This window comes from Mastomys coucha, unplaced genomic scaffold, assembly GCF_008632895.1.
Source record: "Mastomys coucha isolate ucsf_1 unplaced genomic scaffold, UCSF_Mcou_1 pScaffold2, whole genome shotgun sequence".
In the NCBI taxonomy this organism is placed as follows: domain Eukaryota; kingdom Metazoa; phylum Chordata; class Mammalia; order Rodentia; family Muridae; genus Mastomys; species Mastomys coucha.
In genome coordinates, this window is record NW_022196902.1 from 6862928 (window position 1) to 6885653 (window position 22726).

Below are 22726 nucleotides of genomic sequence, written 5' to 3' on the forward strand. Positions count from 1 at the left end.
AGAGAGAGAGAGAGAGAGAGAGAGAGAGAGAGAAATATATGCTGGCTCGACAAATAGCTGGAAAATGAAGACAAGTTTGCAATTTGGGTTCAAACACAATGGCAAGGACTCCTGGCTTCAACTATGGTTAAGTTCCAAGAATTGTCTTTTCCCTTGTTTCAAAAGCAACAATAAAAGTGAATAAAACATTTTTAACTGTTGTCAGTTTCTTGAGAAAAAATAAGATCATGGGTTACACACCCTATCTTTTCCAGTTTTCTGTCAAGACTATGCTGAAGTACAAATAAAGAGCCATGATTTTAAAAGGTGAAAGACACATCAATTCCCCCTGTTCTCTCATCATATAGACTAGGGTCCAACATACCACTATGTCTTGCATACCATATAACAAACATACAGTTCTACAAGAATAAATCATTTTCCTGATCGTTTCCTACAGTTAATGACACCAAGCTATTGTCACAGGTCTTAATAGCAATATATCTGCTGTATATGCTTAATTTTAAGCATTATGAAACTCGTAAATATGATCAGACTGTAAGATAAAAGTTGAGCGCTATCGTTTTGTAATACCTATCAAAGTTCACTTTGGAGCTTTCTGCCATTAGTCACAGAACATTCTTACACCATTCACTCATTGCCTTTCAAGTTCAGATTTTTTGTTTGTTTGTTTTTGATTTTGTTTCTTACAATCTGTGGATCACCTGGGACATGGATATTAAGAGTTGATGATTATGCCTTATATTGTTTTGTTTCCATCAATGGCTCCATTTCCATTATGCTACTCATAATGAAAATAATGACGTTTAGAGACTAGTTGCTCATAGCAGGTGTTTGTCAAAAATGAGACCATCTTGATTGATTCTTTCAACTCACTACTTAGTGTCCAGGAAAGAACAAACAACCCCTCAGAAGGCACTCAGCAGGTGCCCAGGTTACTCTACACACAGAAATCTCAAGTGCTTGGCTGGAATTTACATTCTGGTTCATACTTTATATTTGTTGGGCAATCAGTCTACTTCACAATGACATCTGTGGACTTTATACAAAGATCATAGGCTTTTTAAAAAATAAAGATTAATGACTTTATAGTAAACAAACTATTCAATTGAAGGGGAGAAACACAGATCAACAGAAGTGCAAACACATGTGCACAACAACAGTAAGCAGAGCGAGTATTCCTGGGCCACCCCCTCTTAATCTTTGGTTTTTATTAAACTTCACAAACTAAAAATAACTGTCAACCCTATATTAAGTCAACTAAAAGGCAAAAATCTACTCTATGAATATGAAAATATAATTAATAAAATGATACACTGGTTATTAGATTATTTTTGCTAAATAAAAGAGAGACGCTATGAAGGGAGGGTCTCCAAGCAGAGTGGTACAAACACTTGGCCTTGTGCTGAGCTAGACACTAGTCTTTGCAGGCATGTTGGTTCCTATACCTGTAACTATACATGACTATTGAACATATGGGGATGAACCTCACCAAGGCAAATACATATACAAATACAAGTACAAGGCAAGCTGCATATCCATCTTCTGCTGGCCAAAAGAAAACACACCAGCAAACATCTAAGAACGCTGTGCTTTAGAAAGTCATTACGACTGACCTCCTGGTTGAGCCAGTAAAATACAAACACATCTGAGGATAATGGATTCTTATATACTAAACCAACTTCAAATACATTTTTCTCATCTAATTATTTCCTTTTTTTCCTTTTTTCTCATCTAATTATTTCTTAAATTGAGGTACAACATATATAATCCATATATGTGTGTGATAAAATTACAAATTTTAAGTACAGTATTTGGTGATTAAATATATTTCCTGTATCATTACATGGTAACCACCATTTGGAACTTCCGTCCACCTAGCTTAACTTACTAAGTCTGCTTGCAGTCAGTTGCTTTCTACAGGCAACAATTTACTGATTTTATCATTGTACTCCATGAAGTGGAATCACAGGGTTTGTACTCGATGTCCATTCCTTTGTTCAACATGTCTGAAATATTCATAGCTCACATGGCCACAAGTCTCCATAGGTCACTCCAATTGTGCTGAATAACATTGTATTTTATGAGAATAATAAAATCTGTTTATCCATTTATAACTTGATGGGAATTCGAATAGTTTTTGGCTTGGGACTATAATATGAAACATGGTGTTATGAAATCCTTGTAAAGTTGTCTTTTCTATGAACAATTCTTTTATTTCGTTTAGTTAAGTACTAAATGATACCGTTGTGTGCATGTGTGTGCACACGCACATGCACGTGTGCACATGCACATGTGTGTGTTTTTCACTTACAAGAAACTATTCTACTCTTTTCTATTTGTCAAACTATTTCACATTTGCATACCAGTGAATCAAAGTTATGGTCATTGTCCATATTCAAGAACACTAGTAATTTTTTATATTTTTAATCTTAGCCATGCTTGTAAAACTAAATCAGTATTTCCTGCTTCAAAGGCAACATTATCACTATTTTAACCATTTTTCTTTTGCAAAACTATAAATCAGTAGAGTAGATAAGCAGTGTAAATATATTGCATATATATATTCATGAAAACAAACATTATACTTACTATATGTCTCAAATTATAAGAACAGGGTATATGTATTGATTTTACATTTTTATGAAATGAATATTTGCTTATTGAAAGCAGTTCTGTAAAAAGGAAGAAATTGCTGGATCATAAAAACATAAACTATCTTGTCTCATTTTTATTGATTCAATTATTTATAACTTAGACTATTATTTTAAAAATAACACAATTCATAGTTTTACTTCACCTTTTCCCCCACCATACTTGATAAGTTTATGGATATTTGTGTCTTTAAAAATGTGAGTGAAATGTGAATAGTAAACTTTTCTTGTTAGATATCTAAATTCTCTTCATGGAAAGCTATTGTTACCAGTTTTGTGACATTGATCCATATGTTATGTCACCCTTAGTAGGCTGCTACCAAGCACTTTCAAATACCTTTAAAGATATCATGACATTTATTGGTGTTTGAAAATATGATACAACACTAATATATCTCTATAGAAAGATATGAATATCCAACTGGGGTCTCTGGGCCTTGTGTCCAATGTGCATGGGGTCTTCAGCACCAGGGGCTTTACCTTCCACCTTTGGAGGGCAACCAAGGGTGGCAGCAGTGACCTATAATGCTTTGGCAGTCTTGTAGGCAACTCTTACCAGCAACTTAGAAGAAGAACTCTCTGCCTATTGTTGAGGTTTTGTAAGATAGTCTATGTATGGCTCATCGGAGATTTTCAATTAAAACAGGATACTTATATGCCAGCTTCTGTACATTATAGGTATTTTTGGTAGATAATTCCAGACATCCCTACTGTTGTTCTGTCTTCCTCCCTTTATTTAGTATATATCCCTTCCTATTCCTAATTAGAGCCCCTTTTACTATCCCACTACCAGCCTCAGACCACTTGTACTTTTTTATTTCCCTCTCTATTCTCCTCTCCCCCTGCACTAGTTCCATTTTACTTCCCTGGCTTCTGCAGTTAATCCAGGCTATGTGCTCTCATCTAAAGATTTGGTGCTAGGAGCCTCAGATGAGGTAGAACACTCAATGTCCATCTCTCTAGGTCTGGGTTACTTCACACAATACGATCTTTTTTAGTTCTAGCCATTTACCTACAAATTTCATGATTTAATATGTGTGTGTGATGTGTATACATATTGTATGAAATACATTTAATATGTACATATATATGCATATATATGTATATGAAATCATGGAAAAAATATATATGACTAGTATTCCAGAAGCTATAGCCATTAACTCTCACCAGCATGGCTGCCTAAACATGACCTGAACAAGGACAACACCAGAAGACATGCTAAGCTGAAGGGAGGGAAATTCATGAGGCCTTAACCCTACACAACAGACTAAAGGAAACTAAGGGATGAGAGAAGGAGAAATCGTATTTCCCCAGAGTAAAGCACACCAATGCTTAACAAGTGGTCAGCCTGAAAACATACCATTAACATACAGACTGAGGAGGTTGGGGTGTGTGGTGTGTGTGTGCGTGCGTGTGCGTGTGTGTGTGTGTGTGTGTTTGTGTGTGTGTGTGTGTGTGTGTGTGTAAGTAACGATTAAAAAAAAAGAGGCCAGGAATTTGAAAGAGAGCAAAGGGGTTAGTACGTAGAAGGGTTTATATAGAGGAAAAGAAAGGAGAAAATTATGTAGTTATATTTTAAATTCAAAATTTTTTTTAAATTATTCTTTAACAAGATCAGAGTGTATCACAACAAACCAATTCTCAGAATCCTTCCTCAACTTACTGAAGAATTTTAAATAGAGTCATGTTATATTCAGTCACTAAATGAGCAAAATGGAAGCTTTTGCTTTTTCTTTTCTTTTTTCTTTTGTTATATTTTATTTTATTTTATTTTTTAGGAAAGAATATGCTTTGACTCGACCCATCCTAGTAATTCTCCTGCTTCAGCCTCCCAACACTGCTGGTATTACAGGGGTGTGTCACCTAGCTGAAGTCAAGTTTTAACCCTGTGACATCTGGAATATTTATCCAGAAAACATAAAATAAAACAGAAATGACTCAATGTCACTAGTTCAAAACCCCCTCTGCCCAGTTTTGTTAGGAAGAGGAGCCGAGTGACTCGCAGACATTTGCCATATTAATTAACTGCACCACCCTGCCTATAGTGCACAGAGAACAAGGCTTCTATACACTCAGAAAGTGTTTGTGCTTGTGAACAAACATTAGACTTTTATTTCAAAGTCTGCCTTTCATCTGACATTTGCAATTGCTCAAACTAAGCAGGAATCTAGTCAGCCTTGAGACTGATATGGGAAAAAACTATCCTCCCTCATTCGGTTTCGTACATGCACAAATTTCTTGATGCTCATTCATGTAGTTCACACGGTTCTAAAGTTCAGCAGTTTTACGTTTTAAAAAAGTGTAATGTGCCTTTGTTGCGTGAAGGTATATTGTTCTCTCCTACATCATAAATTATATGTACCTATGAAGCCTTCCTCCTGTTTCTAGAAAATCCTTTTCATTGCATCTACATTTGCACTAGCCCATTCCGGACCTGGATTCCCCTTCTCCTGTGCCACACCCACTCTTGGGCTTCTTCCTGTTATCAGTCAAGGTCATGTTGACACTCAGTAGATATAATCCACCCCCAGAGTACAGTTCTACAGCTAGTCAGTCAGTTCAACTGGAAAAATAATATCCGTTAGCATGCCCAGTGCTGAAGGCATAGCGACTTTTAACTGTTTCATTCGTAGCCTTTACTGGAAGGCTATTTTATATTATTCCCTCTGTGAAAGCTTTTCTGACATGTTTTCTGTCATCACTTGATGTCATGTTTGTAATTTTAGTAAATCACATGTCAGCCTGCATCCTACTATTTGTGTGCCCTGTCAGTCTCCCTATAAGATTATGATGTAGCTTTGTACACCTAAGAAAGGAGCCATAGGGAAAAAAAAGGAAGAAGAGAGAAGATGGAAAGGATCAGAAAGCTCTCCTAGGATAGTATGAAACAGAACCTAGCTTTCAAAGTTTATAATTATCAATATTTACTCTGAAACTTTAATGAGCGCGGGAGGGAGGAGGCTCTGATAAGTACACTTAACTCTTAGACAAACTAAGCTCATCTTGCTAAGAGAAATCTAAAATCTCAATACACCAGCTTAGAAAGCAACTCAGGTCCCATGAAGCAGTTTAACTAGACACGTTCCCTAACTGTGGAACAATCTGAATGGTGTCATGTTTTCAAACAGACACCATTTTAAAAGAGAAGCAATGATTTAGAATCCATAGAATAGTTTTCTTCTGACCTGGCTCCAGAAGAGGCAGGCATCTCGGCGATGCAAGTAGAAGACATGTGAACACAAGTCAGGAAATGAGAAGCAATGAGCATTTAACCACACACAAACTATGACATCAGCCTTATAAAATGAAAATCAAAGGTGCTACATTATCTTACCAAAGCCTACTAGAGAAAAATCCCACAATTTAGTTTTTGTTGAAATGTTGTCTTCACTGATATTGAAAGAGACATTTTGAAGTCATGACTTTCTCTCAAACAACAGTATTTTCAAGAGTGAAATTAGGAGTCTAAATAGTCATACTTCTGTAGAGCCAGCCAGAGAGCAACTGGCATACCCCATCTGCCTAGGAGAATCCAAGAGGGTGGAGGTATAACACAAGTGTCAATAATCTCTAAAGGGCCGATTTCTTCCTCTAGCATCATTGCTACAGCCAGTGATACCCCTTTGACCAGAGAAACCTCATTGTTTTTCACCTTTACTTTTATTCAGGAATCTTTCAACTCACTCAAACCATTCTTCATCCTCAGCAGAGGCTGGTGTTAATGGTGCATGATGTATATAATTTCTGGATTTACAGTCAAGAGATAAGCAAATAAAAGAGGTTAGGACAGAAGGAACTAGGAATGCACACTGTAGTGGTTTGAATATACTTGGCCCAGGGAGTAGCACTATTTGGAAGTGTGGCCTTGTTGGAGGAAGTGTGCCACTGTGGGCATGGGCTTTAAGACCCTCACCTAGCTGTCAGGAAACCAGTCTTCCCCTGTTTGCCATCGCAACAAGATGTTGAACTCTCAGCTCCTCCTGTACCATGCCTACCTGGATGCTAGCTACCATATGCCCTACCTTGATGATAATGGAATGAACCTCTGGGCCTGTAAGCCAGCCCTAATTAAATGTTGCCCTTATAAGAGTTGTCTTGGTCATGGTATCTGTTAGCAGTAGTAAAACTCTAACTAAGATACACACAAGAACAGAGACTAATGTAGATTCATATTTGAAGTACTTTCCCTGTTCCAGATATTTTTTACATTAATGATAGTCTTCAAAGATTTTGTCAGAGAAAGTTTCCTTTAACAGGGGAGTTGCATATATTATAAGCATTTGTCCATTCTTATGGCCTGTCTATGCCATTTTCTGACACAGTATCGTCCAGTATATCTGGAGCTTCAGAAATTTGGCTGAACTCACTGATCAAAAATACCCAGAGAATCCTCTTGCCTCTGCCTTCCCAGAGTCTAGAGAAATACTTCCATATCCACCTTCTACCTGAGTGCCAGGCATCCAAGCTCGTCTCCCTGTTTTTGTAGCAAACATTTTACCAACTGAGCCTTCCCCATAAGCCTCTTTCTCTTTTAAATGAAAGAGCTTTTGCTTAAAATTAAATCAAAGTTACACACAAAAGCAAATGTTTCATGCCTGACAAGCATGCTTTCAAGTGCCCCCCAAAGATAGCAACAGCTTACTATAGGCAGAGAGAGCCCTGGGATATGTTTTTGAATGGATCGAGCTCATCCATACTCTGATTCCTATTGTATAAATAGTTTTCGGTATGAATTATTTCTAAATAATGACACTTGTAATGAAGCAGACATGACCTGACCAGGGAAGATAGGATTCTAGGTCAGCATTCGTATCTCTGTGATACCATGTATGTCATGTTGGTCTCACTAGGGACTCTATCATACCGGTTATCCTCTAGGGACTGTCACTACAGTAAAAAATAAGTCACTTTCACTCCATGTTTAAATAATTGACCTGTTTGACTTCACCAGACCCCACTGTCTAGGCTTTATTTGTTCAACTACAGTGGCTCTTTTCATCTGAGGCCTGAGATGGGGCAATGGTCCTCTCAGTCATTTGGCTGAAAGCTTCTAAAAAAAGTCAGAGCACCTTGCCATTGACCGAAACATGAATGTATTTCCAACAGATGTATCAGGGCCTGCAAAAGCATGGAGCAACTCCACATACACATTAAGACATAAATGGCTTAAATATTTGAAGATTTATATAATTATTATTTCTCTGGACATTTTGGATATCATCTTAAAATATGTACAGTATCAGTTTACTATAAATTCAGACTTCATCCCAATATATACTAGATTACAGTTATTGCTTATTCTAAGAGCATGTAAAAGTTAAGACTCAAGCAAGAACGAAAACATACATTTTGTCATTTGTCTACTCACCTGCCTTTTAGAACTCTGTTGTGCTTAGGGACAGAAAGTACCCAGCATTTGAAGCCAAATTTACTTTCATAATTACTTCCCCTTTTCTATCGCTGATGTCTCATGGATGTCATAACACTAACATGCTGATACCACTGGTTTTCAGGGGAGAAGGGAGGCTCTTCCCCACGCTCTTCGCCCCCCTCCTCCCCAGTGCTCATGACTAAGTCTATCTGTGTGGAAACTGACTTTTGGTTACTTAGGAATTTTTGGCTTACCGCTGTTTGTTCCCCTACTCTACTTGAAGCCATAATTTCTGCCTGCTTTTATATCATTATTTATCTTCAGAGTCACAGAATGTCATACATATAAAGAAGTTATGATCTGAAACATTTCTAAGAATCTTCAAGTGAAGAAAGAGTATCAGCTCAGTGATTCAGAAAACTAGATATTTGCTTAAACATTCTGAACATTTTTGTGTGTGGCTCTTTAGATCGAAACAACAAAATTCATCGTGTTTTCTTCAAATCCCAGAACTAATACATGCTTGTTGTAAAACAAAATATTTGGGGCAGTGAGATGGCCCAGGGAGCAAAGATACTTGGTCAAGTCTGATAAACTGAGTTCTACTCCCAAAAACCACATAGTGGAAGGAGAGAACAGAGTCTCACAAGTTACCCTCTGACCTCCACCTATCCTTGCCACACAACATACAGTAAGAAAAAAAAAACAAGTTGAATTATTTTTTTTAATCCACAAGTATATAAACTGTCTCTGCCTTCTCCTTTCCCCAGAGATTACTCATTCTGAAAGCTTGATGTGCTATTTTGTGTTTGTTTGTTTTTGTTTTGTTTTATTTTGTTTAACTATGTTTATGGGGTAACATAAACATATAGATATAAAATGCCCCAGTTCTATAATATTTCCCACTAGAATGTGAGATAATTTCATATTCCTCTATAATCTGATTTCTCATTCCACATTATTACCTCAGACTAGCCATTATAGTAAGCCAATATGCACAGTTTTACCTCATTGTTTTTAAGAACTCTGTAGTACTTCACAGCATGATGTAAAATGATTTATATAACCATTACAATTTTACAATTTTTATAGGGCAGATACCTGTGTGTAGAATTGATATCTAAAGACAGCACACACCTTCTCAAATTTTACAACATATTTGTCAATTACTTTTGCTGAAAGGGAATTAATAGTGTTGTTTTCCCAACAACTTCAACTTTGCTATCAACTATTCCAGTCGTTATTTTGTTGTAGTTCTTACTGTTACATCCATCATGAGTCAAGAGCCCATCAGTTGTTTTTCATCTATTGCTTTCAATAATTGTTTTTTCCATGAAAGCACATTGTTAACACACCTACTAAGACTAAGACTCTTGATGTTGTCTTTCTGGCATATAAAGTATGGGTGCTATCAGAAATAAACTATGAGAATTTCACTTTAGTCATCTGAACTATCAATGTTAGTAGTCTAAAGAATATGTCAGGCCGGGCGGTGGTGGCACACGCCTTTAATCCCAGCACTTGGGAGGCAGAGGCAGGCGGATTTCTGAGTTTGAGGCCAGCCTGGGCTACTCAGAGAAACCCTGTCTCGAAAAACCAAATATATATATATGTATGTATGTATATATATATGTCAGTCATCCACTCTAGCTCTTACAATCAAAGTAACAACACATTTGCAATGAAAAGTTTCCAATAAGTATAAATTTCCATCCAGGGGAATAAGAAAGAATGAGATTGGGGAGCCTCTGGACTGTGAGTTGAGAAGGCATCACCTGACAGAGCAGTGTTTCTCAAATTGTAGGCTGATGCCCTTTGGGGGGGCTCTCACAGGGTTTGCCTAAGACCATTGGAAAACACAGATATTTACATTACAATTTATAACAGTAGCAAAATTACAGTTATTAAGTAGCAACAAAAATAGTTTTATGGCTGGGAGTCACAACAACAGGAACTGTATTAAAAGATTTTACCATTAGGAAAGTTGAGAATCGCTGTGTTAGAGGGGCAATTACAGAGACAAGAATGTAAGAAGAAGCAGACCTATTCTTAGAACACAGGGATTAAAGGAAGAGTCTGATGAAAAGGTAAAGTCAAAGAATAGATATGTGCCTAAGAAACAGTGAGGGCTGAGAGTGTAAGGTGATCTGGGGGATTGTAGAGGCTGACAAAGAAACAGACATGGGACTTTGGGTAGGAATCAAGATTTCTATATTACTACAAAATTAATTTCCACATGTAAAATCTGGGAGGTATTAGAAATCTAAGGGAGAAGCCCACCAGCAAACAGACAGATGACTAGATTGAAGGTGAGGACTTAGGAAATATTTGCATCAAAATCCTATTAAGAGTACCAAGGATGTAAGATGGTCTGGTTGAGTACAAAGGCATGAAAGGTCAGAATGTGCACATAATGGACATAACAGTTAAGCACTAAGGGTTCTCATAAAATACAGTGTTAAGCTCACTTCTCCAAGTGGCAAGACTGAGAGTTAAGTTTCTCTGAAGTGGTAATCAGAATCATTTTTAAACATCTGAGTTTCTTTTAAGAAATGCCACTGTTGAGTTAGTAATCAAGCCCAGAATTTCATATATCCAAATATCTCTAATAACATCTACAGTATGTGTGTGTATGTGGGGGGGGTGGAGTTCAGCCATTTGTGTGTGAGGTTTTGGCACAGTGAGTAAGAGAAGGCTAGAGAAAAGCAAATACAAAACCCTCGGAACAAAGAAACTATTTCATATATTCTCGGGGCAAGGCAATAGAGATGTTTGTTAAAAAGAGTAGACACTTGGGGTCAGAGGATCACTTCAGATGACCTTGTGATTGCCTTGTCTCAGATATGGGTGCCTTCTAACAGACTGAACATCCCCAGGTCTCAGCCCCAGTGCTAGCCTGGTTGACTTATTTTAATTTACTTTAAAGTATATGTTTGATCCCACTTATTCAAAAGACAAATATTCAGGAATGCGCATACGTCAATTAGAACGATGAGATGTAAAAATACAGGGCCCAATTTGAGGTACACTGGTTTGCAGAAATGTTGAAAGTTTACAAATGCATGACCTCACAGAAACGAAAGTAAACAGACCTCAACTAATTTTCACATCATAATTTATCTTACATCATCCACTGGTTCTTGAAAAACCACTTTGAAGGTTAAGAAATAGTTCAGCACTATACATCACAGAAATTCCATCCACATTTTGCTTTCAGATCTCCTTAAAGCACTTTCTTTTGGCAATGACTAAGGAACAGAAAGACTGACTTTACACAGATATTCTAAAGAACACACACAAAACTGCACCCAGAAATCAGTTTTGTTTGAAAAAGCTTTTTAAAAAGTGCTAGGGCTTTTTCCAAGTGAGTAGCTAAAAATGCTTGACTTAGAAAAAAATCCTTTGCGTGTGAGAACAGACTGAGTGTCTTAATTCATGAGTAAGCAACTTTGGTGAATAATCTACTTCAAAGATTCCTTAAATGTATCATTTATGCGAGTGTACATAATAATAAGAACCTGGACAATCCCACAATTAAATCCTAAATCATGTCACATAAATATTAAGTAACTTTTTTAATTGACCTTTTAGCCCTTTTTGAATGGGAAATGTAATAAGGTGAGTATAACAAGGGAAAATAAATACTTAGACAGCAAACAGAAAAGCTTCAAGGTAAGAATCTCTTTTAAAACACTGTTCACATGGCACAATTTAGTTGGCCTGCTTATGTAACTATTTATAAAAATGTAATTTTCAACACCCAAAGAATCCTAGTTCAAAGATTAGGGAAAAGCTCAATTACAAGAAATAAATGTTTTAATTAGAAAAACAGATAAAAATACTTTTTCATACCCTATAATATAAGCAAAGTGTGAATTAAATGGCATAATTTTAAATTCCCTCATCAAAAAATGCAAAATCCATATTGCAAAAAGTTAATCAAGTCTGGATTGATGAAAACTGGCAAAGTCTACATTTTCTGTAAATTACTGTATGAAAACTAGAAAGGAGGGGTAAGTGCAGCAGGTTTATTGAACAGAAGAAACAACCAGTACCTTTTCCCTGTCAGCTATGTGGTTGTCTGTCACTCAATATAGGCTAAATAAACAAATAAAATCAAAAGGAAGACAGCAAAGATTGAAAAAAAAAAAAGCTCATTAGTTATCAGAACAATGACGGCCATGATAGAATTCACATAGACCTGGGAGGAAATGAAGACCAGAGGCCAAAGGCAAAGTTAGAAGGATGGGAAATGAGGGGAAGGAAGTATAACTATTAAAGATAAGGTTGCAGGGCAGTGGTGGCGCATGCCTTTAATCCCAGCACTTGGGAGGCAGAGGCAGGAGGATTTCTGAGTTCAGGCCAGCCTGGTCTACAGAGTGAGGTCCAGGACAGCCAGGGCTACACAGAGAAACCCTGTCTCGATAAAACAAAAAAGGGAAAATAAATACTTAAACAGTGAACTTAACAGAAAAGCTTCAAGGTAACAATCTCTTTTAAAACACTATTCCCATGGCACAATCTAGTTCTGAGAATCACAATCAATTTCCATTCTGAGAAAACCCATAGAAGCAACTACCCAGGGTTCCCCAGGACTCACAGAGACTGAAGCAACAATCACCGCAATCACCGAGCCTACAAGTGACTGACCTAAGCCCTCTGCATATATGCTACGCTAAGTAGCTTCCGTCTTCTTGTGGCATTCCTAACAGTGGGAGCAGGGGCTGTCTGTGACAGTTTGAGCTGCTTTGGGGACACTTTTTGTCCTACAGAGTTGCCTTGGCCAATCCTAACCTGAGGGGGAGATGTCTAGTCTTTTTGCCACTTGATATACCTTGTTTGGTTGAAATCTCTGGAAGGCCCGCCCTTTCTGGAAGAGGAATGGATGGATGGAGGAGAGATGAGGTTAAGAAGGGACAAGGAGGAGAGGCTGGAGGGGAAACTGCGGTCAGTATGTAATATATGAGAGAAGAGGAAAAAGAGTTCAGGGCATTTTGATAAAGTGGACAGTCAGAAGAGGACAGTGAAATCCTTACTAACCAGGCTGTGAAGAGAGCCCTACCTGAGAGAGGAACACAGGTAACACTTAAAACAACCAAGAACAGCAGGGTGCTTGGCTTCAGTCTCCAATGGCAGCACCTCCTCCCGCGCGTGTCAAACATCCTGCAATGAATGACAGAAAGTCACAGTCAGGACAGATACTCTTCATTAAGGCATCGAGACAAATAACAGAAAGGATGGTTCTCAGCAAGGACTGAAGATAGAACACGTTTTAGGCTTGTCTTCAAATGAAGAACTTAATGTAGAAGGGCTAGACCTTGGGGCAAAGCAAGTGTTCTAAGCCACATCCTCAAAAGACTCTTAAAAAACAGTGAGGATCAAATTATCCCCCTACAAGTGAAGAGAAAGAAACTAAATGCCTCAAGAGTGAAAGTTTTAGTGGGCAAGCCTAGAGACATGAATTTGGATCTCCAGTGCTCATTAAAAAAACCTAGGGACCTGAGTTAGATCTCCAGTAGCCATAAAAAGCCAGGCAGCTCTGTAAGTCCAAGGAGGAGGTAATGCAGACAGGAGGCCCTAGACCTGCAAGACTGGCCAAAAACTGAGGTGGGCAGTGATTAAGGAAGCCACAAGATGCTGACCTCCAGCTTCCACAGGCGCCTACATGACATGTATGGACATGTGCACACACGTAATGCCTACATACACACATACACAGACACACACACATGCACATAGCCATGCGTGCACACGCGCACACACACACACACACACACACACACACACACACACACACGGATAAATTCATCCCTTTTATTTGTTACATGTACACTTGTACAGGTTCAGATTTAACTCTCTATTTTGTGCTCTCTATGTCTTCTGTCTCCTGACTGCCTCTTGCCTGAGTCAGAATCTGCGACTGCCTGGAGGCTGTTTTGTGAATCTATTTGTTCCTGTGTCTGTTTCCACCCCTGTGTCTGCTTCTGTCCGTGTCTGTCTATGTGTGTGCCTGTTGTAGGATCTATGTGTGTCTACGTGTGTTTGTGTATGTGTGTCCGGGATGTCTGAGAATGAGTAGTATCTGCCCCTATTGAATTGCATTGCAAGCATCATAAGGGGAAAGAATGGGATGCTTTTCAGAAAAAATCTTTAACAGAGTTTTACAAGAGATTAAGTCACTGGCTTCCAACTGATCCAACTGATATTTGTTTCTGATCCCCGCTATCAGAAACCAATATCCTTAAATGGTTGCTTTCAACCCTTGTGGTAGATTTTAGGAAACTGCTTTTAACTTCTGTATCTGCTGCTTTGAGCAAATGATTGACACACACTGTTCTGAGCTGGGGCATAGAGGAGGACATGATTTAGAATTTCAACTATACACTGGCTTAGGGTATGAAAGCTAACTACAAGGGAAAGCCAAGGCAAGTAAGGAAGGTTGTTAACATCATTCTCTAAAAGGCAAGTTAAACAAACAGGCCGAGTACACGGTAGGATGGTAGTCCTAAGTGTCAGATGACCTCAAAGTGTATTACTAACTCTGGCTATGAGGTCCGGCAAATGTTCTTAGAATGTAAGGGGTATGTTCAGAACATTGCATCCTCACACACATGGCTACACCTTCCTTACAAGACTATATATGGTGGGTAGGTCTTAATAATATGAGCAATTATTCCAGTCATTCTACAAATAAAGCATCATTCATTAAGAAATAAAACTAGGGCTGGGTATGGTAGCACACACCTCTAATACCAACAGCACTTAGGAGCTATATACTAGCAGATCTCTGTGAGTTCAAAACCAGGCTGTTCTACAGAGTTCCAAGACAGCCAGGGCACTGAGAAATCTTGTCTAAAAAAAAAAAAGGAAACAAAGAAAGAGAAAACTATTTCAACTTTAGCCTCTTCAATATCACCAGATATGTATGCCCATCTAATCGATATTTATGTTATTTACCCTGTACTGTTTTAGATCTTAAGAAAAAAAATCATACTATTGCATCTGTTGTCAAAGGGCAATAATTTAAAATATAATAAAATTTCTCTTCTTTCCCTAGTATTAAGCATGAGAGCATTAACATTCTAAAAAGTAGAACCCGTTGTATGTAACAACACCTATCAGTGTTTCTAAATGGCTAGTATTCACCAAGTAGTTCAGAAATTACTCTGAATGTTAGCTACAGGTGAAATGTTTGATCTTGTATATAGCAGTGTTATCTCTTCCCATTTTTAAATTACATTTATGTATTGTGTGTTTGTGTGTGCCTGCGTGTAGAAGCTAGAGGACAACTCCTGGGAGTAGATTTCAAGAATCAAACTCTTGAGTCATCAGATTTGGTGTCCTGTGCCTTTACCTGGTTGTCAACCCATTCTGCTGGACCAGCAGTGTCATTTCTAGATTGAAAAAAATGTATTTACTAAAGATTTAGAAAGGATTCCATATCATCATGGCTCACAACAGATTTGCTGGAGTCAGCATCATTAAAAGCTGCAAGCCTGCGAAGGATATATGGACAGAAGTCATTTGCTCACAGGAGCCAGAAAAGGACCTGGACTGAGGGATGGCAAGGCCAGGCATACTACAGCAATGGGAAGAAATCACCAAGTCCTAACACACTCAAAAAAGACAGGAAAGTTGCAATTGCTACTGGAAAGCAACTTTACTTCCAAAAGAACAAACTATTTTCTAAAAGTCCAAAGTCTGCTTACATGGGTAATGTGTGTTACAGTAAATGGGAAGGCAGCTGAGAAAATACACACAAAAGGATTCCTGTACTTGCCTTAAGAATACGTATTGAATCATTATTTTTCTATGACAATGTCATATCAAAGACAACATTCAACTAGCCCTGTTGTGTTTACGTGTCACCCGTAAAGTCAGGAACAGCAGTGGACCTAGCCCTAGAACTGCTGACTGATATCTTCAAAATAAGATGATGTCTTCAAAAGTTGGTACGTGATACCTCACAACCTTTTCATAAGTAACAGCTGTTATTGTAATTACTGCACTACCAGGCATGCTAAAGTGAGTGTTTATTCTATCCACTCTATAAGAAAAGGAAGACACTAAGAGAATAACAGACAACAGGCTTAATCTCTTATACCAGTACCCTTCAAGTGTGAATCTAGAGCCACTTCTGGGATCACCTGGGAAAAAAACAAATTCATGTCTGCTATGAATGAATAAATGTTATGCAGTGCCTGAAATTCCTGTGTCTTGTATGTGTCTTGTGTGCCACATTCTACAAGTTCCAACCACGGACAGCTGTCCGTTTGGAATTTCTAAACTAAGACAAGATTAAGACCTGAAGAGGATTTTTTTTGGGGGGGGGACAGGGGTCGCGGGCATGGAACACATGTTTGCATATATTTTCATCCAATATATTTGAAGCTAAAAGCAGCTACCCATTATAATACTGATAATAACGGGTATGGGCTCTGGAATAGTCATATTCAGAATAAGTCAGAATAGACTTTTTCTGTCCTGTTCCTCTGTTAAGCGTATGATTTGGGGGATAAACACTTTCAACTGTGAGTCTTGTTGCTTTTCTGTAGATGGGCTCCTACCACCCAGAGAGAACATCTACCTCTAGCTCAGTCAGCAGGGGATTTCACATAAGGCAGCTAGGTAGTCTGTCACAGGGAAAGGTCCCTTATTTGGAAGAATGGGCCTGTTTCCTATTGACTTTGTATGAATGAATTGTTCCCCAGTTCATGCTGGGGATGAATTAATTGGCTGTGCTTCTAAAACAAAAGAACAGTTACATATTCAAAGAAGCTTAGAGAATTGGAAATCCAAAAGATGATGAATAGCTTATGGCTTTCACAGAAGAAGAAACTGAGGTCCAGGAAAAATGGAAAAGAACAGAGATGGCTGCCAGTCTTCCTAAAAGTTATATGGCAGCCAGCCATCCTCTTACTCTGTGTGGCATAAGGTGACTCTCCACCATCAGTATGTGAGCGGTCTCACTCTCTCTTAAGCTCATACATGCCCTCAAACAGGATGCTAGACACTGTTCATTTTCTAGGCAACTTCTTCGCTATAAAAAGCTCTAATGTTTGACGACTCCATAACTGATCCTTGAGTTGTTTTACCAAACCTGCCTGCAATCCTATCAAGCAATAGCTGCAAATGAAGACCAGGGCTTGACACATTCCAGGACCAAAGACTCCATCACTGCAGACACAAAAGTAGTCAGGACAGAGCAAGTGCTTGTAACCAAACATAAACCATATGACAAGCCAACTTTCATCTACTTTACTGTTTAGTAAAGAACAGAAAGAAGTAAATTGAGAATAGAATGGGAGAAGGAAAGCACTGTGGGTCTTCTCATGTGATCACTTAGCAAAAATACATCCCTGAAATTTAAACAACTTGCTCAGAAGAATGGAAAATCCCAAGCAGGGTTATAAGGTTCTAAACAGGAACTTCAACTCTGTAGAGTTTTAAGTTCTACCAAAGAGAACAGAAATTTCTTCCAAAGATTTCTGTTTTTATTTATGTGTACGTGTTTTTGTGTGCATATTCTAGGTGCATGTGGGAATGGGTACCCATGGAGGTCAGAAGAGGGTATGCGTGATGGATTTCCTGACAATGGAGTTACAAGTGGATGTGGATGATGAAATCAACTCTGGTCAACTGAAAGAATAGCAAGTGCACTTAACCACTAAGCCATCTCCCCAGCCCCTAGAAATGTGTTTTAAAGGAAAATTAATTCATATCCTTCTATAATTTGCAAAGACTTTTTCATTATGCAGGCAGACCTATTGTCTCACGGGTGAGAACGTGAGGGGTTAAACTACTTGTGCAACTCTCAGGAGAAAGAGTCCTAAGCTTCAAACCTTTTGTGTTTCCTGGTTTCCAACCCAGCTGTTCTTTTTGAGGAGCAGATTATCTATATCAGACCCTGTATCAAATCAATAGGCTACAAAATACCATATGTTTGAGCTTCATTTCAGAAAGCTTTGGGCAAAAATACATTTCATAGAGATGTTAACTGGATATTAGTTCTGCTAACACCAACAGTGAGAATTCACTTCCTCAGCTATATCCCTACTGTGTTTCTCTGGTAAATCTTTTCATAAAGGGTTTTGGGAGTGACAGAGAACACCTTGAGATTCTATGGGGATAAAAGAACAGTAATTTAACATATTCAAGCCTACTTATAATAGCATTTCTTCCTTCAGTGAAAGATCATGTTCCTGAGACTGGGCTATGCATAAAGGAGAGAGAGTGCTATCCAGTTACTGAAGCAAGACCCCTTTATTAAGTTGGTTTCACCCCACACCACTACTAAAGTCTCACTTACTGTTCAGGTCTTCACAAAGCTTGCCTTATTTGAATATGTATGACTGGCTTATACCATGAAGTCAATTTGAGAATTTATTCAAATGTATGCACACACAGGAACACACAGGCACACATACATGAATGGATATACACACATAGGCACTGAATAAACTGGGAGAGATAGCTGTAATTTACCAACATCCTATTTTTTCTTATTTTGCTCTATAGTTCTGTAAAATATTCTTAATAAAAATTAGTTAATGGCTATAGGAGATATTGTCATTTTTTTACAAATATAATTGAATCTACAATTATCTTAAAATGTTTCAATGATAAGTTAATCCTTTGATTGTGCAACTTGATTTCAGAAGTACTGAAAAAAGACAAAATTATAGGGTAGGTGCATGCAGGGAATGACCAAAACAAATGATGTTATAAATGATGATACATAACTCTTGGGAAAAGAATACCCAGTTATTCATTGTATTTGTGTGTGTGTGTGTGTGTGTGTGTGTGTGTGTGTGTATGTATGTGTGTGTGTGTGTGAGAGAGACAGAGAGAGAGAGAGAGAGAGAGAGAGAGAGAGAGATATTGAGAGAGAAACTTTCTGTAGGTATCCTTGGAGGTCACAAGAGGGTGTTGGATTCCCTTGAGCTGTAGTTATAGGCAATTATGAGCCACCCACCCAACTGAGGGCTACTAACTGAACTCCTAAGCTCTTCAAGAGAGACAAGGCTTCTCACAGTTGGGCCATCTCTCCAGCCTCCTGTGAGTTTTATTTTTTATTTGTTCAACTTTCTTGTAGGTTTGCAATTATTAAAACAAAACTAAACAAAAAAAAAAACTTAAATGCACCCAAAATATTCCCTGGGGTATATTGGTGCTGTCACCCATGTTGGCAAGTGGCATTGCTTTGATCACTGTCAGCTGACGGAAGTGTCTCTCTTGGATTTCCTGTATTTGGATTGGCAGGATCAAGTCATATACATACTTTTCTATTACAGTATAAATATTTTTCTTTCTGACTGTGTATTTTTTAATCAACGCTTTCATAAACGTGCAAGCTTTTGTTGTATCGGCTGCCTTTTAAATCATTTTGAAAGGCATTCCAAAGAATTCCACTCCAAGTGAAGGGAAGGTTAAGATGATCCAGGTAGCTGATGATCCAGGTTATACTGGAATTCTTAGTTGGAGTTGGTACAGCCCTTAAATGTCGTCATTTTCACAAAGCAGTATACATGATAATGTCATCTAGCTTTGACAAGGTAATGATGTCATCCAACTAGGCCTGAACATGGAAATATACGTCTTGCCACAAATACTCCACACTTTCTGTTTAGTCTAAGTATGAGATAGTCTCTAAAAACAGCTTCTTTCCTCAGAAATGCAAATTCTATACAATATGTGGACAGTTAGAAACATGACTGGATCAAAAGACATTATCATCAGTTTATTTCTAATATATAAATGACATTTCTCTCAAGTCATTATTTCCAGAAATCAGAGTGATACTTCACTTAGGCAGTAATAAATATGGGCTTCTAATACTTCCCATAAGCTAACAGACAATGGTCTCATTCACCATTCACATTGGAAAGACACAATGTCGTGTAACTTATACAAGCCATAAATGGAACAGTATGCAGTGTGAGACCAACAAAGGCCAGCCTTCCTAAATCTCCTCAATTTTTCAGAGCATGAAAAACATGCAGTTGTAATAACTCCTAAATATATTTATAAAGTCGGTAATCTCAAACCATGAGTATAACAATATCCAAGTTTGTTCCACACAAGGAAGAGGCTGCCAAGACCCTTAAGTGGCCTGTGTATTTTTATTTACTGAAATTAAAATTTGAAAAATATAGTTTGTCTCCCATTTCAACAATTTTAACAAGATAATAGAAATATTTACCTTAGGTAGATTGGCATCATCTCTGTGTAGTCTAACTTGCCCACTGGCTAACATGGTTAAAATGTCTCTAACCACTGCTCAGAAAATACACATAACCATCATGAAAGAGGGAAAAAATTCCACCAAAAGAATTCGGCAAAAAAAATTTAAATTAAGGTCAAAAAAAGTTAGATGACTGTTTACTCGTGATTCAACCTGAGAAGACATAAATTTAATCACACCTAATCCAAATGGCTTAGGTAATTTAATAGTATTATCAAGAAAGTGTTATCGTTACTGGTTGACCAGTTTCCTGTGTGTGTGTGTGTGTGTGTGTGTGTGTGTGTGTGTGCGTTTTTAATCCCATGAGGTTTTGATACCTAGGGAGGCTGCCTAAATATCTCCTGTGAAAAGTCAGGGTATGTTTGCAGGAAAAACTGAAATTGGAAACAAACTTAGCAATCATTCCAAACCTGTTGCCCGCATAAGAGAAGCAATCTTATGTTACAAGGCTGGCTGTATCCCAAGATAAATGCTTACAAGTTATCCATTCGTCCATTCCACTGGCAGAAGCAAAACTGTAAAAGTCACAGGTGTGGCATTACTTCACATGGGTTTTAATAAAAATAAGTGGTATTCACTACAAGGCACAGTGCAGAGATCAGAGCTGCAGCATGGAGGGTGTGGTTGGTATGCTCTGTTTTGTCTCCCACCTTAAAAGAACACGTTTGGGGATGCAGTACAGGACAGAGCAGCAAAGGAAAATAAAGACCCAAGACCCTGGGTGCCAACCTGGAAGAGGAAACTGAAGCAGAAATAAGTAAAGATGGAGTAATTGAGTGAGGGAAGTATCAATTTGCTATAATTCCTCAACAAGTTAGTGGAAGTGGGTTAAAAGTCTGTCAAGTTGACAGCCCAAGAATGAAGCAAATGGCTTAGGGAATAATTACACAGTATGGGAAAAGGTAACGTTTACGTTAACCTCAAAGATAAGTGTGACCCTTCTGAGAACCATCGACCAGTTGGGAAGGTCAGGAACTGCCAAAGCTGCTCTTTCATCAGGTCCCTCGGAGCTGCCCCACAACTTGGATGGCAATTCCATCCAGGCAAAACCTTCAAGCTTTTTCTGACCTTCTCATCCTCTCCTCCAGTGCCTCCTACTTCTAATTCTACCGGAAGCCCCCACCACATTCCTTATTTACTTGTTAATCAACATAGTACATTGAGATCACCTTTCTGAGTTCTTCAAAGAAAAGGGCTCCAGGTGGGAGGTTACAGCTGGATTAAAAACTCATTTAAATATCTAAGGGATCTAAAAATGACTTCTACAGGCAAAAGTGACAGCTGAAAGACAAAGTTTCCAGGGTCAGCAGCACCTTCCCAGACCCCAGGTGTCGGTCGAGGGAATGCTGGCTTGACAGGACCAGGACCCTGCAGGCAGCTACACAGTACGCTCCTACTTGTTTAATCTGAATCAAAACTCTGCCATTATTATTCTTCCACTGCCCAAAAGTGGGGTTTACCTCTCTCTAGGGGAGAAAGGGGGAAAGAAAGCCACGCACACATGATCCGACTCCGTTTGGCAATACCCAGTCCCGGGTGCCTCGAGGAAGCACGCTGAAGCTTCTGTTACTGGAAGCGCTGCGCTAAAAGGGTAAAGGGGACACAGATGGAGGTGCGATGGGCTCCAATCTGGGAGGCGACTTACATGCTGGCATTACCGTGTGGAGGTTCCCAGAGGCCGCACGTTCATCCTCCAGCCCTCCTCTGCTTTGCTGCCTGCTAGCTCCACTGAAAGGGACCGGGGCTTTCTGGACCGCGCCCGGCAGGACCCTTCGTCACGCCCTTTCTGGAGAGTTCATAGGGTTTCCCGGCAGCTGCTAGTCGCCTGCGCGCGGGGCGGCGCAAGGTGGACCCCGGGTGCGCGCCGGCGAGTTCAAGATCAGGTCCCGCGCGCAGGGGCGCGGCTGACGGCGGCAGGTTCGGTCGGGCCGAGAACTTTCCCAAGAGTTGGGACGAAGGGCTCCGGGGAGCGGGTGGCGGCCGGCCGATCCCGGCCTGCGGGGCTTGGAGAGGCTGAGATCACCAGGCTCCTGAGCCTGTGGCCAGGCGCGGCGCAGCGCTGGCCTCGGTTTCCCCCTGAGGCTCAGGTGCGGCTCGGCGCGCCCCCGGGGTGGCCCCGGCTCTAGGCGATCCGAGGACCGTCCTGCAAGCGCAGCTGCCCCACCCAGGGCCAGCCACCCGAGGGCAGAGGCAAAGGGAGAAGTCGCCACGCGGGGCGGGACCGGCGCGGGCGGCCGGGTTGGGAGACTGGCGCAGAGCCAAGAGCAGCTCCGGGGAGGGGACCCCGCTGACCCCGAGGTCACCCGCCGGCCGCGAGAGCAGAAACCCGCAGAGCTTGGGTGAAGGAGCTCCGAACGCAGGCGGGCCAGTGGGCATTTGTTCTGCACGCTGCCAAGCACCCGGGCTGTCCCTTACTTTTCCCTTCCTTAGTTCTTCCTCCTCCACACCCCCATCCCT

The 22726-nt window shown here is 39.6% G+C and overlaps 1 protein-coding gene across 4 annotated transcripts in view; it reads right to left on the bottom strand.

The window, feature by feature from the left end:
• The window catches only part of Adgrg6 (adhesion G protein-coupled receptor G6), a 133397-nt gene extending 110960 nt beyond the window's left edge, over nucleotides 1-22437 (bottom strand). For 3 of the 4 annotated variants that reach the window (XM_031380469.1, XM_031380467.1, XM_031380471.1), the window contains exons 1-2: nucleotides 21928-22437; nucleotides 13088-13188 (exon numbers count right to left, since the gene is read on the bottom strand). In XM_031380469.1, the coding sequence (XP_031236329.1) occupies nucleotides 13088-13188; nucleotides 21928-21959 (133 nt within the window). In that variant the 5' untranslated portion in view covers nucleotides 21960-22437. Of the gene's footprint in view, nucleotides 1-13087; nucleotides 13189-21914 lie in introns of all 4 variants that reach the window. The other variant, XM_031380468.1, reaches the window with a different exon arrangement.
• Nucleotides 22438-22726: the final 289 nt, after the last annotated feature.